This window comes from Epinephelus fuscoguttatus, linkage group LG19 (assembly GCF_011397635.1).
Source record: "Epinephelus fuscoguttatus linkage group LG19, E.fuscoguttatus.final_Chr_v1".
In the NCBI taxonomy this organism is placed as follows: domain Eukaryota; kingdom Metazoa; phylum Chordata; class Actinopteri; order Perciformes; family Serranidae; genus Epinephelus; species Epinephelus fuscoguttatus.
In genome coordinates, this window is record NC_064770.1 from 11,363,035 (window position 1) to 11,380,216 (window position 17,182).

Below are 17,182 nucleotides of genomic sequence, written 5' to 3' on the forward strand. Positions count from 1 at the left end.
AATGAAGTACTCTATTGGTATCAGTGTTGCTTTAAGGGTACTGGTATTGGGAGCGGTATCGTAATTTTTTAAACAATACCTAGCTCTACTGTTATGTAGGGATAGCCCCACGCTTACAATATCAAGTGCTCTGAGTGTGAGAAAACAAACTATGCACATGCCCAAAGCCTTTGGTGATGAAAGAAGATGACTGTAAGTTTGAAAAAGGTTTAACTATTACTCATGTGTCAGTGTATGCGCAGAATGTATTACAGCAATGAGCAGGAAATGGGTATTTGAAGAAGAAAGATGTATGTACATGCTGCTGTCATCAATATTCACAGTTACAGGTGCACCTTGTGTGGTTTTGTAGATGTAGCTCACATAAAAGATCTGCCAGTTTGGGTGTGTACATCACTACCTTTATCGAAAGTGGAGATGAAAGCTGTGCAGAGACATGTCGATGTGCAGAAGGAGCTGATGTTATGTAAAGCTGTGGCACATTTTTCTTTTTCAGCTGTCATCCTTCTTGTTGTTTATGTCGTTCCAGAAACAACATGGAGACGTCCCTCCTTGTTGGCTGAGTCCCCACAGAGACCGCTGGCACGACAAAACTCTTCACCATATGGTAAAACTGAGCCTTTATCTTCGCAGCTACCCGTTCTTTGACACAATTTCTAAAAAGCACTAACATGTAGAAGAAAAACAACAGCACAGGAAGCACAAACACTGAAAATGGACATTAAAGGAATGATGTTTTAGAGGCTAAGAGTGTCAGTTTTATATGTGTTTATTTCTAAATTGCTCTTTCCATTAGGATTGTTTCCGTTTAGAGCCACAGGTCACAACTTCATTTTTCAACATTATTCCTGTCAGACGGATTAAGCCCTCTGGCAGCCAGTCATCATCAGCAGTAATCTGCTTATTATCCTTAAACCAGATTCCTTCAGCTGAGCAGTTTAAGTGACACAATACAAGTAATCACACTGTATTTCCAAGAGAGTTAGTAACATTTTCCCAAAAGGTTTGTACAAAACCTTTGACAAATCCCTTGTAATACATTTCTCTGCTATGTCCCACATTATCACGAACCTCATTACTGGAGGAAATCCTGCATTTTCTTAATGACTGGCTTATTATGTTTCATCGCTGCCAGCATCCTCACTAACGACATCTTAGCAGATAGCAGATGGTTTTCTTCTTTCTGCTGGCATGTGGCCTAAACACACTTAGAGGAAAAACGAGTCAGCTGCAGGGGAGTTTGTCAGCATTCAAGCAGACAAGTGTGATCCTCCTTAGAGAGAAAGAAGTTTAATGAAGGCCAGGTTTAGATGTGAGCAGCCTGGACGTCTCCTCCAACCTCTGGACAGGAAACTGGGGATTTAACCGACTGCTTTGAGAGAGAAATATTGGTGCAGTGTTCAGAGGGAAGTAGATAAGACTGAATTGCTGAACTCGGCCATAGTATTACAGGTACATGTAAAGGGATTAGCACATGTAATCTGGTTTGTTTTTGTTTGCACAAAGTGAGAAATTTCAACCCTTTTTTGAGTGCATTTATGTCAAAAGTCCTTTTTCTATTTCTGTAGAGCGTTACAGTATTTTTGAGGACTCATCTTGAACTCTGGAGTGTTTACATAAATGTCTCCATTACATGTGATTTAGGGCGACTAGCTAACATCTCTAAAACTGCACTTGACTGTTGGCTCAGCTTTCATATCAGCAAGTTAAGCTGTATCATAGAAGGATGAATGTGTTTGAAAGTCAGTCTGCAACATATTTCATCTGCATTTCCCAAAAACGTGGCTGAAGGCTAATAAATTAATTTTCCTCCGTCCTCTGATGTTACAATGTGGTAAAGGTAGGTGTAGGTTTAGTTCACAGTCCACCACAGTTTCATAAAGCACTGCCGTGTTTGCTAAACCACGTGAACAAATCTGTGACCCCCCTTTACAGCTTGCATTGAAATGCATTTTGGGTGATCGGATTACTGTCGGATAGTGCGTGACCACATGAAAATTCAGGTGAAAATGCACCCAAAATACACTGAGGACTGTGATCTGATCAGCCAAAGTTTCTCCAGAGTTGGTCAGGGAAGCATTGTGACTAAATAAATATGTAGTCTTGTGCAACTGTTCCAAATCAGCGAGGCAGCAGTGGCTCTCCCTCATCTTGACATTCACTACGTTTACATGCACACTAATATTCCACTGTAATTCCTAATATGACAGTATTCTGAATTTGATGTGGGTCATGTAAACAGCGTATTCTGTTTGGATATTCCCAATTAAGCCTTCTTTCAAGTGACTTCCTCTTAAGCATTTTCCGATTAAGATGTGTAAGATATGCATTCTCTGAACGTTTATACGGAGCATCCTGATTATGTGTCTCAATTTGGGTTATTACGGCAGTTTGCAATACACGGTCAGCTCTGTGCGTTGTCACGGGTATCTTGTTAACAACCGACTCGAAAGCAGTTTGTGAGGCTGGGGTAGAGATGATGCCCAAAAGAAAAGCCCACATATCTGGTCATAAAAAGAAACACACCTATGTTTGAATATTATGAAAGACTTAGATATCGACAAGTTTTTGGATATCCACAAATATCGCAACTACAACCTTTTCAAAAAGGCGGTTGAAGGGACAAAAGATGATGTCCAATATCATAAATTACAATTAGGGCTTTACAGCATATGACATCCCTCTGTCCTTGGACGAAGCAACATAACAAGCAGCTCCAACTGTTACACTTTTCTATATTTTGACTCATACACAACATGTTAGGGCTTGTGAATCAGAGTGTGCAGGGCTGCATGTAAACAGGAATACAAATTTTCACAGGGATATTGTCTTATCAGTAAAAAAGACAAGTGGGAATATTGTCTTTTTTGGTATGGACAGCCTATACTTTGTGGGCCCGAGGAAAAACAACACCAAGTCTCTGCTTTTACTTTGGTCTGACGAAAGTATAAAAGTGAAAATTGGCAATTATCACAACAGAGCAATTTGTGAAGCAATGGCTGAGCAAATGGTGGAGAACGGCTTGTTTGAGCTGAACAGAGCGATCAGATTTTAATCAGATCTCAGTGTGAAGGCACAATCTCCTTAGGTCTATCTAGATAAAATCTTGATACAAGATGCCTTTTAATGCAAGGTGTGAAGGGGATTTGATTTTAATTTAAATCCCAACTAAAACCCGCACGTAGAGATACATCAAATTACAGAAGCTAGAGACGCTCCCACTTCAGCTTCACTGTGACTTTCAAGGGTAGTTTAATTGAAATTACAAAAACATATGTATTTTAAATTTTTCATCATTTTTTGTTTACTTTCCTCTTGTGGTTTCTAGTTGCACTATAGTTCCAATTGTATGTGCTGAGATTTGCTGCATTTGAAATGACTGCAGAAAAGACTAACAGAATTTTGTTCATACTATTGAAAATATCAAAAACTTGTCTACTTACATTTAAAGCTCAGCAACAGTGTGTATCATCAGACACAATGTCTTCAGGATACCTGTAGACCATCAGAAGGAGAAAGTCAATCCTGCATAGTTCAATATTGTGGGAAACACTTATTTACTTTCTTATGAGAGTTCACTGAAAAAGACTGATATGACTGTATTAAGTTCAGAACTGTAGCCAAAAGGGGATTAAACTAGATTAGTATAAAGATTGGCAGCGAGGGGAAACAGCTCGCCAGGCTGCCTCCAAAGGTTAAAAAAAATACACCTACTGTCACACCAAAAGCTCAATAATTAACATGTTAGATCTTGTTTGTTTCATTTGTAAATATAGACAACAATTTTATGGTTTCAGGGGGAGTTATGTGCTTTAATTATGAACAATAATTTATCCATCTGCCTCGCTGTCTCTCCTGCTTTAGGTCGTTATGCTAAGCAAGTTTAACCAGGTCCTGTTTCCAGCTCTGTACTTACCGCACAGCCACAAGAGTGGCATCAGTCTTTTCTAATCTCTTTGAATTCCAGAATTAGCTAATTTACAGCGATGTTTAAGTGTTTCTTTAACTGTACAGGAATGGGCCACAAGCAGCTCCATTTTCATCTAATAGTTAATGACAAAGCACATTTTTATACCATATAGCCCTCATAGATGGAACATTACTTCTTTTTCTTATGGATACCTGCTCTCTTTTTTGGAAATGTGACTCACTGTTTTTTATATGTCAGGGACCTGTTGAATTTTACTGGTCACTAACTGAGGTCAACAAAAGGTCGATGCCCCTTTAAACAAAGTCACCGTCATTGTTATTTTTGGAGCCGACCTGTTTTTCGCCGGTCCTGCTTTGACCAGCGTCCATGGCTGTGATGTGTGGCCTCCGGGGTCACACTCTGCTGGGCTCACGTGTTTACCTTCAGCTGGAGATGGGACGATTTGATATGCAACGAGTGGACAGCTCATGAATCACAGGCGATGAAGAACTGTTAAGGGCCTAAAGGATGAAACCAGGGACATTACCACGGAGCTGTGAAGCCCCCTGGCTAGGCTCATTCCATCAATATGTGGATATATGTAGATACATGGCTGTGGGGAGAGAATGTACAGCGTAAAAACCTGGAATAAGAATAATTCAGGGACAGGAAGAGTCAAGAAATGCCCATCCTGGCCATAAATTGCCTGTGAACGTAACAAAAGCTGCATGAAATGGTCATTGTTTTGGTGTGAGGGATAACAAATCAGTGTCTTTCTGCTCTTAAATGCAAACAACAGCTTGGACACACCAATATTAGGATGTTACACTTCAAAATCTCAGTAAAAAGTGACCTTTTCGCTGTAATTCAGTTGCCTCTCAAACTGTTGATTCCTTGCTTCCCACCTGCTCACTGATGTGGAGTTATTGTACAATACGAAAACTCCAGCTGTCACTTTCATCACTAATGTGTGGTTTGTATTCCTTTTTGTCTTTAGCCAATGGATGCCACGGCAGCACAAAGACCAGCGCGCCCACAGAGACTGCTGCTGTTGCCCTGAGGAAACCCACCATTAACAAACAGGTGAGTCTAAAGAGACAATTTCGCAGTAGGAATTGTCAGCTCTGTTTGCACACAAAGAGGTTTGACTGTCTTTAGTATGAGGCCTCACATGATGAAGCTGCTTTACAGTGTCGGTTTCCCTTTATGTTTTTTTTGTGGCCTTCAAACAATAAGGTGATTAATTGATTTGGTCATTGCCCAACAAGTCCATAAAATTACGACAAAATATGTTTGAAATATGATCGTGGTCATGCTGTAAAAAAATTATGTTGACTGTGGACTTTAAAGGTGACCAGTGGTCTCTTCTGTTAAAGTCTGATGTTTTATTGGTCCATCTACCTCAACCACTTTGTCACTCTGAGGTAAACATATCATTCTGGAGATTTGCTTAAACGACTGATGCTGTTGTTCTCCTTGGGAGGACAGTCCCGTATTTGTGTTCTTTAACTTAGATATGTTAGGTATGGGGCCTCACATATTGATGAAGATGATTTACATGATGGTTTCATAAAGTGCTGGAACAATGAGTCAATCAGTGGATCTGTAGGTCATCAGAAAATGAATTAACAACAGCTTTGATAATCCATTTAGCCATTCCCATTTTACGGCCTCTCAAATTTAAGGACTTGTTTTCTCTGTTTTAAACTGTCGTAAATTGAATATCTCTGGGAATTTGAAATTGATTTTTGCCAATATAATAAGGGATCATTTGATCTTGCGATGGGCTCACTCCAGCTGTGATAAAGCGATTCATGACTTAAAACAAATCTGCGCCAGGAGCATGAAGTGGAGGAGGCAGTTGTGAATTCGCTACTTCCTACCCCCCTACTACCAGCCAACTTGTTCACACCACACTCATCTACAAACTCAGCCTTCAGTGTGATCCCAGCTATGCACCTGTAAAGTTTTGTGACTGCATCTTGCTCAGTTCCGACATTGCATTAACTATATCGGCCCAAAGACAGACATATAAACACCTGGCGAAGTACTCAAAATGGCTTCTCTGATAGACACTACAGTAGGTGTCACCGGGGCCACATTTTACCATGATGACGAACACACACACAGACGCACAGACTTACATGGTGAAAACAATACCCTCCATCGCCACATTGCTGTGGCTGGTAATAACTGATAGCTTAAACAGTTCACCATCCACTCTCACAGTCTCCGTCCTCTTGTTTTGTGTGGCCTTGGTGCAAGAACATCAAATCCACACTTGGTGCTTCCACACGTTCAGCTCACAATCTGGTATGATATAAAGCTGCTGCGCTCTGTCCACTGAAGGCAGGGCCGCTCCCGCAGCTCTGATGGACCCAGGCCAGCACCGATTACATGCCAACCCACGTGACTAATTACGAGTCAGATGAGGGCATACCGTGTCATGATCACACAGGAGAGTATAGATGGACAGACAGTTGGTGCCATATGGACAGCTGAGATTTGGACTCCACTTCTCAGAGTTTGTCAGCATTGGAAAGGAGGCCAGCCAAGACAGTAGAAACTCACGCAGGGAGCGCTGGGGCCACAGATCACAAAACCTGGACTGGTTCTGTGATGGTCAGAGCTGCCCGCCGCCGCCATGTTCTGTACAGCGAAGGTGAGAACGGGGTTGTTGTGCTCCTTGGTGTGGTTTGTTCTGGCTGTGATGGTGATGTCGGACCAGCGCAGGTGGATGTTGTGACAAGGTGTGAGCGCTGCTGTGATCACGTGTGCTGTTGTAGCTGCTCGGCTTTGCACACAGCTTGTGTTTGATGCCTCGGGTGAAACGCTGTCATACAGAGAGATGATAACGATGTCGCTTGCATGCACATACTTACTGTAAACATGAGCGTTGCGTTCCACACACGCATACATAAATACACAAATACTCTGTTTTGTGCAATATTTTGACACACAGTCCTTGTATCCGCCTCCTCAGCACACTTTTATAACCCCTTCGATCTCAGACACACATTTCTTTCAACACATAAACACACAGTCAGAGAGGCTGCATCTGATTGGCTGCCTGTTTTCCCTCCTGCTTTCTCTCTCCTCCCCCCTCCTCCAGTTTCCCTCCCAATCGTAATTAGTCTTTTAAAGATCATCATTCAACCATTTCCATCAAACCAACCCCCACCACCATCACCACCTTCAGCACTGCTGCTCCCTCCTCCCACACTATCTGCCTCTCTGGGGAGGGAGGTGTGGCAAGGATCATGTAAATAAATCCCCCTCCTCTCCCTCCTCCTCCTCCTCTTCCTACTATTTCTTTATGCTTTTTTTTTTCTCCACATCCTCGCCTTTACGCTCGACCATCTCCGTCCATGAGCTGGCTCAGTGTTCTCTCTCTCTTCTCTCTCTCTCTGCATGGACGTCGTTGAGTGAGAGGTGGAGGTGAGGCTTGATGGGGATGGAGGGGACGCAGAGCCCCTGGCAGGCAGCGTCCATCTCCTCGCAGCCTTCAACCTTAAAACTCGTGTGACAGCAGCTTAACCGGAGGCTAGACTTCATCACGCTCCCACAGCCGCCACCGATTCCCCCCCTCCTAACCCCCCCTCCTCCTCCTCACCCCTAACGCTACCTTCCCAACGCTACATTCCCCTCCCTCCCCTGCTCCCCCCCACCCCCTTTTGCAACGCGACTCCTCTCCACTCACTGTGTAGCTTGTGAGACTGAAGGCAGCTTCAGTGCGTGGAGGGAAAGAGAGAGAGTGAGAGAGGAGAGAGTGAGGCTTTCCCAGAATAGAGAAGCAGGAGGAGGTGAGAGGGATGATGATGGAAGCCAGCTTTGACACTGAGGAGAGTTTTGACGATCCCTCCTGTCTCGCCCCGCAGCCCCCGGGCTCTGTTTCACCGGCCAAGAGGCAGATCAAGGAGGTCAAGGAGACCAAGATCACAGTGAGTATCCAGGAGCTCCAACTTAAACCTCCTCTCTTCTTCTTCATCCTCTGCCGTCTCCATCTCCATCCTCTGCATCTCCTCATGCTGCAGAACTTCGTCTTTCTTTCTTTACTATCTATCTGTTGACATCCTCCTCGAGCTTAAATCATAATGCATTGTGGGTCCTGCTGGAGTAACATGGGGTTCCCTGCATACTGGATGCCACATTAGTCTGAATGAAGAAGCCGTCCAGGAGTCTTGTACTCATCTCTGTCTCACTGACTGACTGGCCTCACTCCATAATATTGATTTAATGGCTGTCAGCGATAAATTAACGTTGTCAAGACACTGCAGAGTGTGTCTTCGCTTTGCTTTTTGCACCATATTGAAATCTGGTAGACTACTGTTGGTATTTTTAGAGTTGCTTCTGTCTGACAGATGAAGATCTTGAGTGTTTTTGTCACCGAGTTGTTGCTCAGTGTGATACTGTTTCCCCCCTGCTCCATGTATAATCTGCAGGGCAGTGCGGGTCACACAGCAGCATTTGGGAAGTGAACACTTTGTGCGCTGAGCTATGAGGAACTCCCCCTTTTGCTTACAGTTGTATTTGGGTCTGCAAAGTCCCCAGTATCAGTCTGTGATGAGGCTCAATGCAAGACACAAAAGAGAAATTAAATGTGCTTTTCACCAAGTATATACAGTATCTTTGTCTTAAGATGCCCAGACAGAAGCTGTGGTTATGTAATCTGTTATAATGATGACTGCGAGGGGGTGAGGCGACCGTGTGGCGGTGGTGATGGTGAGGGGACAGACAGACAGACAGAGGTGGTTTTGTGTCTCGCAAGGGTCTGATCTTGCGCTCGGTGGGCTCACTGACCTGCTGCAGCCACGGGAGCCGTCAGTCTGGCTATTGTGAAAAACCCCAACCAGACCTGCGTGAAATGCAGCAAGTCCAGTTTCCATGGTGACAAAAGCAACAGCACTGATTAATGGGTGTTCAAATGGAAAACATTGGTATAGGAGAAGAGGAGGAGGGGGGGGGAGCCATTCAGAGATTCACTGAAGACATACAGTTTAAAAAAAGATTGTTTTCTCCCACTCTCTTTGCAGGGCCTTTTCTCGCTCACGGATCTATTGTTGACTCTTTGTTTCATCAGCATCCAGTCAAATTCTCCTGCAGAGCTGAGGCATGACAGCAATTTTTATATATTTGAAACCCAATTTCATATCTTAATAAGTTCCCAATTAACAGGATTGCAGAGAAGTGTTAATTTCTGAAAATGCAGCTAGTAAACAGAAGAAAATATTCAGCGGTGTAAACAAGACTCATGTATGAATGTGAGATATTTCTGCTGCAGCTGATGAAGGGAAAACAAATACAAAATACAGGTGATAACGACTTAAACTGTAGCAGTGGCTGGATGACGTCAGTCCACAAAGGTGTCTTTTTGTTCGCCACGGTGCACCTCGCATTACACAACCCTCCACAGTTGTCATGGAGACGCACACATCCATGACTGTTGGCAAAATGGACCCTCGCAGGACGCCGAGGCTTTAACACATCAGATAGCAGGCACTGTAACCTTGTGTTCACCTTCAGGGACTGTGGCCAATCAGAACAAATGCTGTTAGATGTTTTTTCAGCTTATTAAACATTCATTCACGTGCGGTTTGATTTGTTGCTATGCTGCGTACGCTCCGGTGTAGGCACTCGGGGGAACAGCAGCTCGTTAAGAGTGTCATCTGGCCCCGTTGGCAGGACTCGGAAGGGGCTTTTTGATTGGTCATTGAGGAAGAGAGAATAGAAGGAGAATAGAGAGAATAGTCTGAGATTGTTTCGTTGTGTTAAGGTGTGTGTGTGTGTGTGTGTGTGTGTGTGTTGACGGGAGGGGGGTGGTCTTTTACAGCAAAAGTAATTTGTCGCTTAGCAACAGCAGCAGAGCATCCTACAGTCATATTTGCTGAAATATTCCGCTCAGAGATGTGAGAGAGGGTGAGTTTCTTCCACAGCCAACCAATTTATTTTTTTACGTCTCTCATGGGCTGTTTCTTCTTCCACTGTGTCATGATTTTTTTCCCCCCTGTATTCAGTAAAGCAAAAAAATAAAAAAAACAATAAATGAGTATAAACATTAAAATGTGTAATGAAACAACCATTGCCTGTAGCCTGGATACACAACCCTCATGAGAGCGAATGTTTATGAATGCTGAGCGAGGACAAAATGTCCCAATTCACTCAACAGATCTGCGCTCTTATATGTTGCTCGCAGCTTTGTTTTGTGCTAAACTGCAACATTCAAGTATATATACAAACACGGCGATGTAGCCTGCTGAGACAACCCACGTCCAACAGCTGGATATGAGGTCCCTCAGATGGATTTATTACAGGCTGTGTAATAAAGACAATCTATATTAATATTTTATCCCCAAACCCTGGAGCACCTCACTAAGCAGCCATAAAGGAGAAGTAAGTTAGCCAGACAGCCTTCCTTTAGATAAATGGTCTCATTTTCTGCTGGATGTGAGAGGCAGATAAACAACAGTCATGATAGATGTGGAGCCAACGTAATGGAAAATCTGGTGCCCATGACAATCAGTATGATCTCTGAGGCAGAAAATGAACAAAGTGACTGGTCGGCACACGGAGTAAATCACTCTGTTGTTCCTTTAGATTGTGAAGTGTTGCTGTGAGTTAATGTGTCTCTTGTTTATGCATGTTTTAGCTGTTTTCCGTCGTATCGGTTTGCTCGTTTGGCAAGTAGCCATTTTTGTATTTCCTCTGGATTTTTTCAGCGATTATATAACAGAGAAAGAGTATTACTCATCTGTTTTTGAAGTTGTTTATTGGAAGCTGTTCAGATCAAGTGCTGCGGTGGCAGCGCAGAGAATAAAGAGGTCAATGTCGAGTGTTTATTGGAAGTTCAGCTTTTTCAAGCTCAGTATGTTTTATGCAAAACTACACCCAACTCATCATCATGAATCACACAGTGAGGCTGCAACAAAGAAGAGAATGTCAGAGACAGATGTTGTGCATTAACTTTACATTTTGAGGAATAAATCATCTGTGTGTGCGCGATATGAAAGGAGTCACGGAGCTCCTGCAAACTTGTCACCTTTCAAAGGTTGTGCATTATCTGTCTTTGTTAGAAGATGGTCCTTCTCACTGATTAAGGCTGGCATCAACCTTATTGGATTGTCCAGTCAATAGTGTAGAAGCTCGGTGACGTCTGCTTGAAGACGCCCTCTACCCTCAGCCTTGGCAAATGTGTCTTGCTTTTATCTTTGGAGCAACGATAATGTGCATTGTAACTCTTGTCATGTTTAGAAGCCACAGTGTGGAGCTTTATTTGCTCAGGCTAAAGTGAATTATGCGAGAATGATTGTCCACGAGTTTGCCATGGGTCAAGCACTGGGCACTATATCAATAATATATCAACAGCATGATATGAGCCTAGATATCATCTTAGATTTTGGATATCCTAAAACCATTGGGTGTTGCCTTCTCTGGTTTTAAAGGCTGCATTACAGTTAAGTGTCACCAATAGTCAACCCTAGGGGTGGGCGATATGGCTGAAAAGTATATCACGATATAGCTGGTTCATATTGATTGATAACGATAATTATCGATAATTTTTTTGTAACCTATTTAAAATAAGGACCAGGAGAAAATGAATACATTTTAACACATTTATTTTAAACTCAATAGCTTTCTTCTGATTTCAATCACAGTCTTCAGTCAAGGCACATGGAGGAAAATGCAATTTCAACACAACAATTAGAAAACACTCAAATAAATGACCATACACAAGATGGTATAAAAAATACTACTCGACTATTTCCTCGCTATCCGCACTCATTCTCGCTACTCACTCCACGCTGTGTTCAGTGTTGCCAGATCTTGGGAGAGAAACAAGCAACCAAAATTACTTTACAAATACATTATATTTACTGCCCTTGAACTCTACCAAGCCAACTAGACAACAAAACTACAAAAACGTAAAGAAGTTGCATATATAACGAGCCATTTTACTTTCACTGTAACAGTGCTGGTATATGCTGGACAACATCTGAATGGTGAGTAGGCTGCATATTTCACACAGAATCTCAATCTGCACACTGCCTTTGAATCCTCCCCCTCTTTCTCTTTCTACAAATCTTTATTGTATTCTTTACATATTTTGCCTATTTGTTAGCAAAATAGTTAAAGAACCTCCATTAATCGCGCAATTTAAATGTGAAAAGTCTCATTGACTGACCGTCACCTGTGTGTATGCAGAGAAGGAGAGGGGCGGAGGGAGCGGAGCTGTGGAAACGCCCTGCAGTCCCACATACTATCATGCACTTAAATAACTTATTAGACGGATATATATATATATGTATTTAGAAAGGTGACGTTTAGAGAGCAAACCCAAAAAAACACAACCCGCGACTACCAATATTCGTTTTTTTAAAGATATTTTTTGCCTTTATAGATAGGACAGTTGTGTGTGAAGGGGGGAGATAGAGAGGGGTAATGACATGCAGCAAAGGGCCACAGGTTGGAGTCGAACCCGGGCCGCTGCGGCAACAGCCTTGTACATGGGGCGCCTGCTCTATCCACTAAGCCACCGATGCCCCACGACTACCAATATTTGTAAGCAACTGGCAACCCTGTGTTCATGCATGAGGATGGCACAACCAACCTGACGTTGTTAGCTGTTTGCGTGACACCATTTCTAGGTTACCAGGGAGCAAATGAGTGTGTTCATGCAACCAACCTTGCACAGCCCAACTCCGAGGATAACTTGGGCGGCTTTCCTCATGTTTTTTCCCGATAGAATACAGTAACATTATCGAACGTTATGTGGAATGTTTTTTCTATCAACGCCGCATAAGTGTTTATCGTGAGACGTTGACCATTAGTCAACCCCATAATATTCCAGAATTTGGTCAAAAATTTTGTTTTATTTGATTTTTTTTAATAGCCCAGCCCTGAAGTCAAGTTTGACTGTTATCTGCAGCCTGAGCTGATAAAATGCAGTAAACCTTATTTGTTAATCGAAACTAGATGTTATTTTCTCATTGTGTTCTAACTTAAAACGCTCCAGAAGGCTACATTTACAAATTAAAATAACTGTAATTTTCCTCCGGGGGAGAATGCCCTCAGATTCCCCCTACCTGATTTTTTTGAGTTTAACCACTTTCATCATCTTCAGCACATAAAATTGTCAGCCATTTCCATGAAAACTCTGATTGCACATTACACTTCCTGCCCAACACCAAACAACACACAAAGTTAGTGACTATAAAAAGGGAGTACATTTGATCAGATGAAGACAGAAACATAGGGATGATAGTGGGAATAATATTGTTGCTCCATGTCTGCTGGATGTAAACAGGCAACTGCAGCCATATTAACTGTAAAAGATGATAATACTGTTTGTCAGTGTTGTCTTTACAGCTTAAAGTGGCTATAATGGTTATTTTTACAATCACAATATATCCGATGACGATGAGACAACGTGAAAGGGGTCGCCAGTGATGAACCAGAGAGGAATCATCTGAATCTCCCCTCGGCTTTACAAATCCGTATATTGAGTTTCAGCCAGCATGCTGTTTTTCTATCCAACCCACAACTCTACTATTCTAGTTCACAGCTCTCATAGCGTAGTTTTCAGCTATAGCAGGGAGCTGTTTTCAAAGAAAAAGCAATGAAAACCGTCTGTACACTACCTGCTCAGCAGCAAACAGCACACAGACACAGTTAGAGACTAGCTGGTGAACATAGTGGAACATTTAGCCGCCACAGAGACAGATGTGTTACTAAAGACCAAAAATAGAGCTACAACAGAGTGAATACTGGACTTACATTCATCACATGGACACAAACTCGAATCCAAATGTATCATCATGTTGCTCTGGAACTGCTGGATGTGTAAATAACTGTAACTGTTTCCTAACAAGTCTATCACTATATTAACTGTATAAGAAATATCATGATAGTGGACCATATGACTCAAATGTTGATGGTACAGGGAGTAAATTTGTGTATCTTTTTGTAATGATTGTGGGTGGGAAAAAGTCCTCCAGCACACCTAACCTGCCACACATCTTCCTCTCTCATTGTTAGCCTCTTGCTTCCACTTGCTTCACCTCAGTATTCTTTAAGTTATTACAACACCCCTTGTCCTCTGCACCATTTCACTGCTTAAATATGTTTTGACTTTATGTATATTTCTGTGTATGTGATGAATACTGAGAGCAATAGAACCAGAGTCAACTGGCCATTAAAGCTGATCCTGATTGTAAAGCATCCCACACAGCACAAGCTGGTAAACATGAACGCCCTCTGTGCAGTTCTCTGACACCATGTTGCTCAGACGATTCCAATTATTCCCGTCACACCTTTTTATTGGAAGGTTAAAAGAATGAGGCAGTTCATTTGAGCTAGCTTGTAAATGCTGTGTGTTTTTCTTGAGTCTGTGTGACAGCAGTACAGTGGTGAGCTCATGCAGTAAACACCGTGACTCAGTGTGTTTTTGTATGTTTGTGGATGAAGCATCCTGTCTGGATGTCCATGTAGTTTGCAGCAGCGGTTGACATGGCACAGAGGGTATCTTGCAGTGCCAGGAGGGAGGGCTCACAGATGGTGAACATTACATAATTGCAGCCCCAAGAGTAATTGAAGACGCTGTGGACCATGGAGTCTGTATTCAGGCTCAGCGCTGGGTGTGTTTATCTGTAACACAACATATTCTCAAGTGTATAAAGCTTGTTCATACTGTAGAACAAAATGTTTCTCTGTGTTCTTTGAAGTGGACAGAGTTGTCTCTCTCTCCCCCTGAAGGCTCATGGGTCACCTTCCTTCTGGATGGCTAACGTTTGTATGCTTACTCATGCCTGACCTTTTTTTCCCCCTCTCATCTGCATGATCCAAATTAACCCAGACCTGATAACTTGCTCTCTTAAAGACATCATTTTATCTCCATTCGTTATGTCATTTCCTGACTTCTCACAGATCTGATAAATATCACAGTTTTAGGGTCACTGTTATAAATGATTTATATGTTTCTTCTCTTTTTGCATCAGATCAACTGTGTGACTTTCCCTCTGCCTGGTGAAGGTCCGGAGCAGCAGCTCCTGAAGCCCAATGAATGGAGCTACTGCGATTACTTTTGGGTGAGTCTTAAAACACAGGAAGTACAGTAGATCTATCCTTTGTGATGTGTTGATGACAATGAGTGCCAGCTAAATATAGACACCTGATCAAACCAGTAAGATCAGGATAGATAGTCACTGTCCTCTGAAAACATAGGGCCAGTATAACAGCCAATAACTTACTGCAGATAAACCAGAAGTGGTGAACATATTAATACCTCACTTAAGTAAAAGTAGTAATACTACTTTGCAACAAGTAATCTTACTAATCCTAATCTTACTTCAGTTAAAATACACAAGTATTACCATCACAATTTGTCCAGTCACAATAATTACATTATCAACTTATCGTATATGTCCTCAATCATTTTGCTGACAGAAACGCCAAACATATGTTGGAGCTACTTTAGAAACCTCCACAAAACACGGACAAGTTAATTTTATTACTGTAAAATGTCCTGATCAGTACACACAGAATCTGTGACAAATAACATAAACCCCATCACCTCCCAATATTCCTGTGTAATCAATGTATTGTATATTTATTTTATTTATTTGACATTAATTAGTATCTAGACCCCAAAATGTTCAGGCAGAGGGTACTTATTGTAGCTCTGGTTGAGGGTGAGCGGCTGCCAGTAAATTGTTTGTTGGGCACAGATAAACGGAGATCTGTGTGGGTACATGACCCTAAAAAAGAGGGTGGATCACGGGGAGTACCACCAGTTGGTCCAGGAGCTTGACCTCGATGATGGCCATCTCCAGGCATATTTTAGGATGACTCGGGACCAGTTTGACAACCTGCTGTCTATCGTCAGGCTGTATAGTTCTGGGTATCCAGCAACCACTACCACCAGTTTCTCCTCCATTGTTTGTCAGCTGTAAACTTGTTGTCATAACCACGACAGTAGGCCCGCCTCTCGAATCACCTGATAGGACAATGGGGAAAAGGCGGAGATGACGTGAGGCATTTTTCCGCTCTGAGTTGACATTTTTTCAACTCCAACTTCAGTCCACTGCGGATAACAAATTGCACAGTTGTGGGTGGGAACCATGTGTGACGGGTCTGTGGAGAGTCTGAGCACCAAACCACAAAAGGCGGAGATGACGTGAGGCGTTTTTCCGCTCCGAGTTGAAGTTTTTTCAACTGGAGCCATTCAGAGGTGCCCCAGCTGCTGAAATGCATCCTGTGTGATCAGGGCCTAAGAGTGACTTATTGAAAGTGTTTATGTTAAAAAAAATCTATGAATTACTGATTTTGTTACCAACCTCAAAAATCTGACCGAAACTGAAACTGTTTTGTTGATAAGCCTTAGCTTGGTCTTGTAACTCCCAAGCCATTTTTTTAACGGAACCATGAGACAGTGTTTCTAACTAACAAATCAAAGATTTATCATCCACTGTCTATGTGTTTGGTCCAGCTCCACACCCAGCAGAAAAGCTCCAGAAGGTTCCTGTCAACACATCTTGTTGACCTTTTAGAACAAATCTTTGCCAGCAAATGTGAAGTGCAGTTGAAAGCATCTAATGCTTGCATCAAATGATGGACTACAAAAGCAAATGGATCCGCTCTTCTTCTGGTTTAACAAAAGGTACTCTTGGCTTTCATGTCGGAGGTTCACAAGTGGAAGACTGATCGTCTGGCGTCTCTTCAGTGATCATCCAGCTCTAAATGTCCCCCCAGTGACTGCTGTAATTTTTAGTTTCCATACATTTCCATCCTAAATTAGATTTGTATCGAAAAGCCCTTCAGCCTGCTTAACTGACTGAAATCCGATGCCAGTTTCCTCCTCCATTATTGCTGTTTGGCTCCTTGTTTGCAGCCTGTCATGTTATTGCTGCTCGTGATGTTTTGTACGTGCACTGACCTGCTGCTCAAACCTGCTGTGTGAAATAAATCTGACACCTCTGCTCAACATCAGTCCTGTCACATGCAAGACAAAGTGCTGCACATCACCCTGTTCTTGTGCACAGAAACACACACATAATACACATCCACCCGGGAGTGATTGATGCACACACACCAACGCATGTCCTCCTTGACATACAAGTGTGAGTCACACATTCAGAGCTCATTCTCACAAACCCCTACACGCTCTCAAACATAAACAACAAAGAGGTGCTGCTGGACGCTCTGTCCGTGAACTCATGCTGTAGCTGTGTCTGTTTATTGGTCCACTGCTGTTTTTGAATGATGCTCTCCTCCTCCTCC

General features: G+C 42.6%; 1 protein-coding gene across 4 annotated transcripts in view; it reads left to right on the top strand.

The window, feature by feature from the left end:
* Positions 1–17,182, top strand: part of gas7a (growth arrest-specific 7a) — a 68,886-nt gene that overhangs the window by 24,380 nt on the left and 27,324 nt on the right. For 2 of the 4 annotated variants that reach the window (XM_049560534.1, XM_049560535.1), the window contains exons 3-6: positions 530–607; positions 4,908–4,993; positions 7,789–7,851; positions 14,902–14,991. In XM_049560534.1, the coding sequence (XP_049416491.1) occupies positions 530–607; positions 4,908–4,993; positions 7,789–7,851; positions 14,902–14,991 (317 nt within the window). Of the gene's footprint in view, positions 1–529; positions 608–4,907; positions 4,994–6,342; positions 6,573–7,236; positions 7,852–14,901; positions 14,992–17,182 lie in introns of those variants that run through there. The other 2 variants (XM_049560537.1, XM_049560536.1) reach the window with 2 other exon arrangements.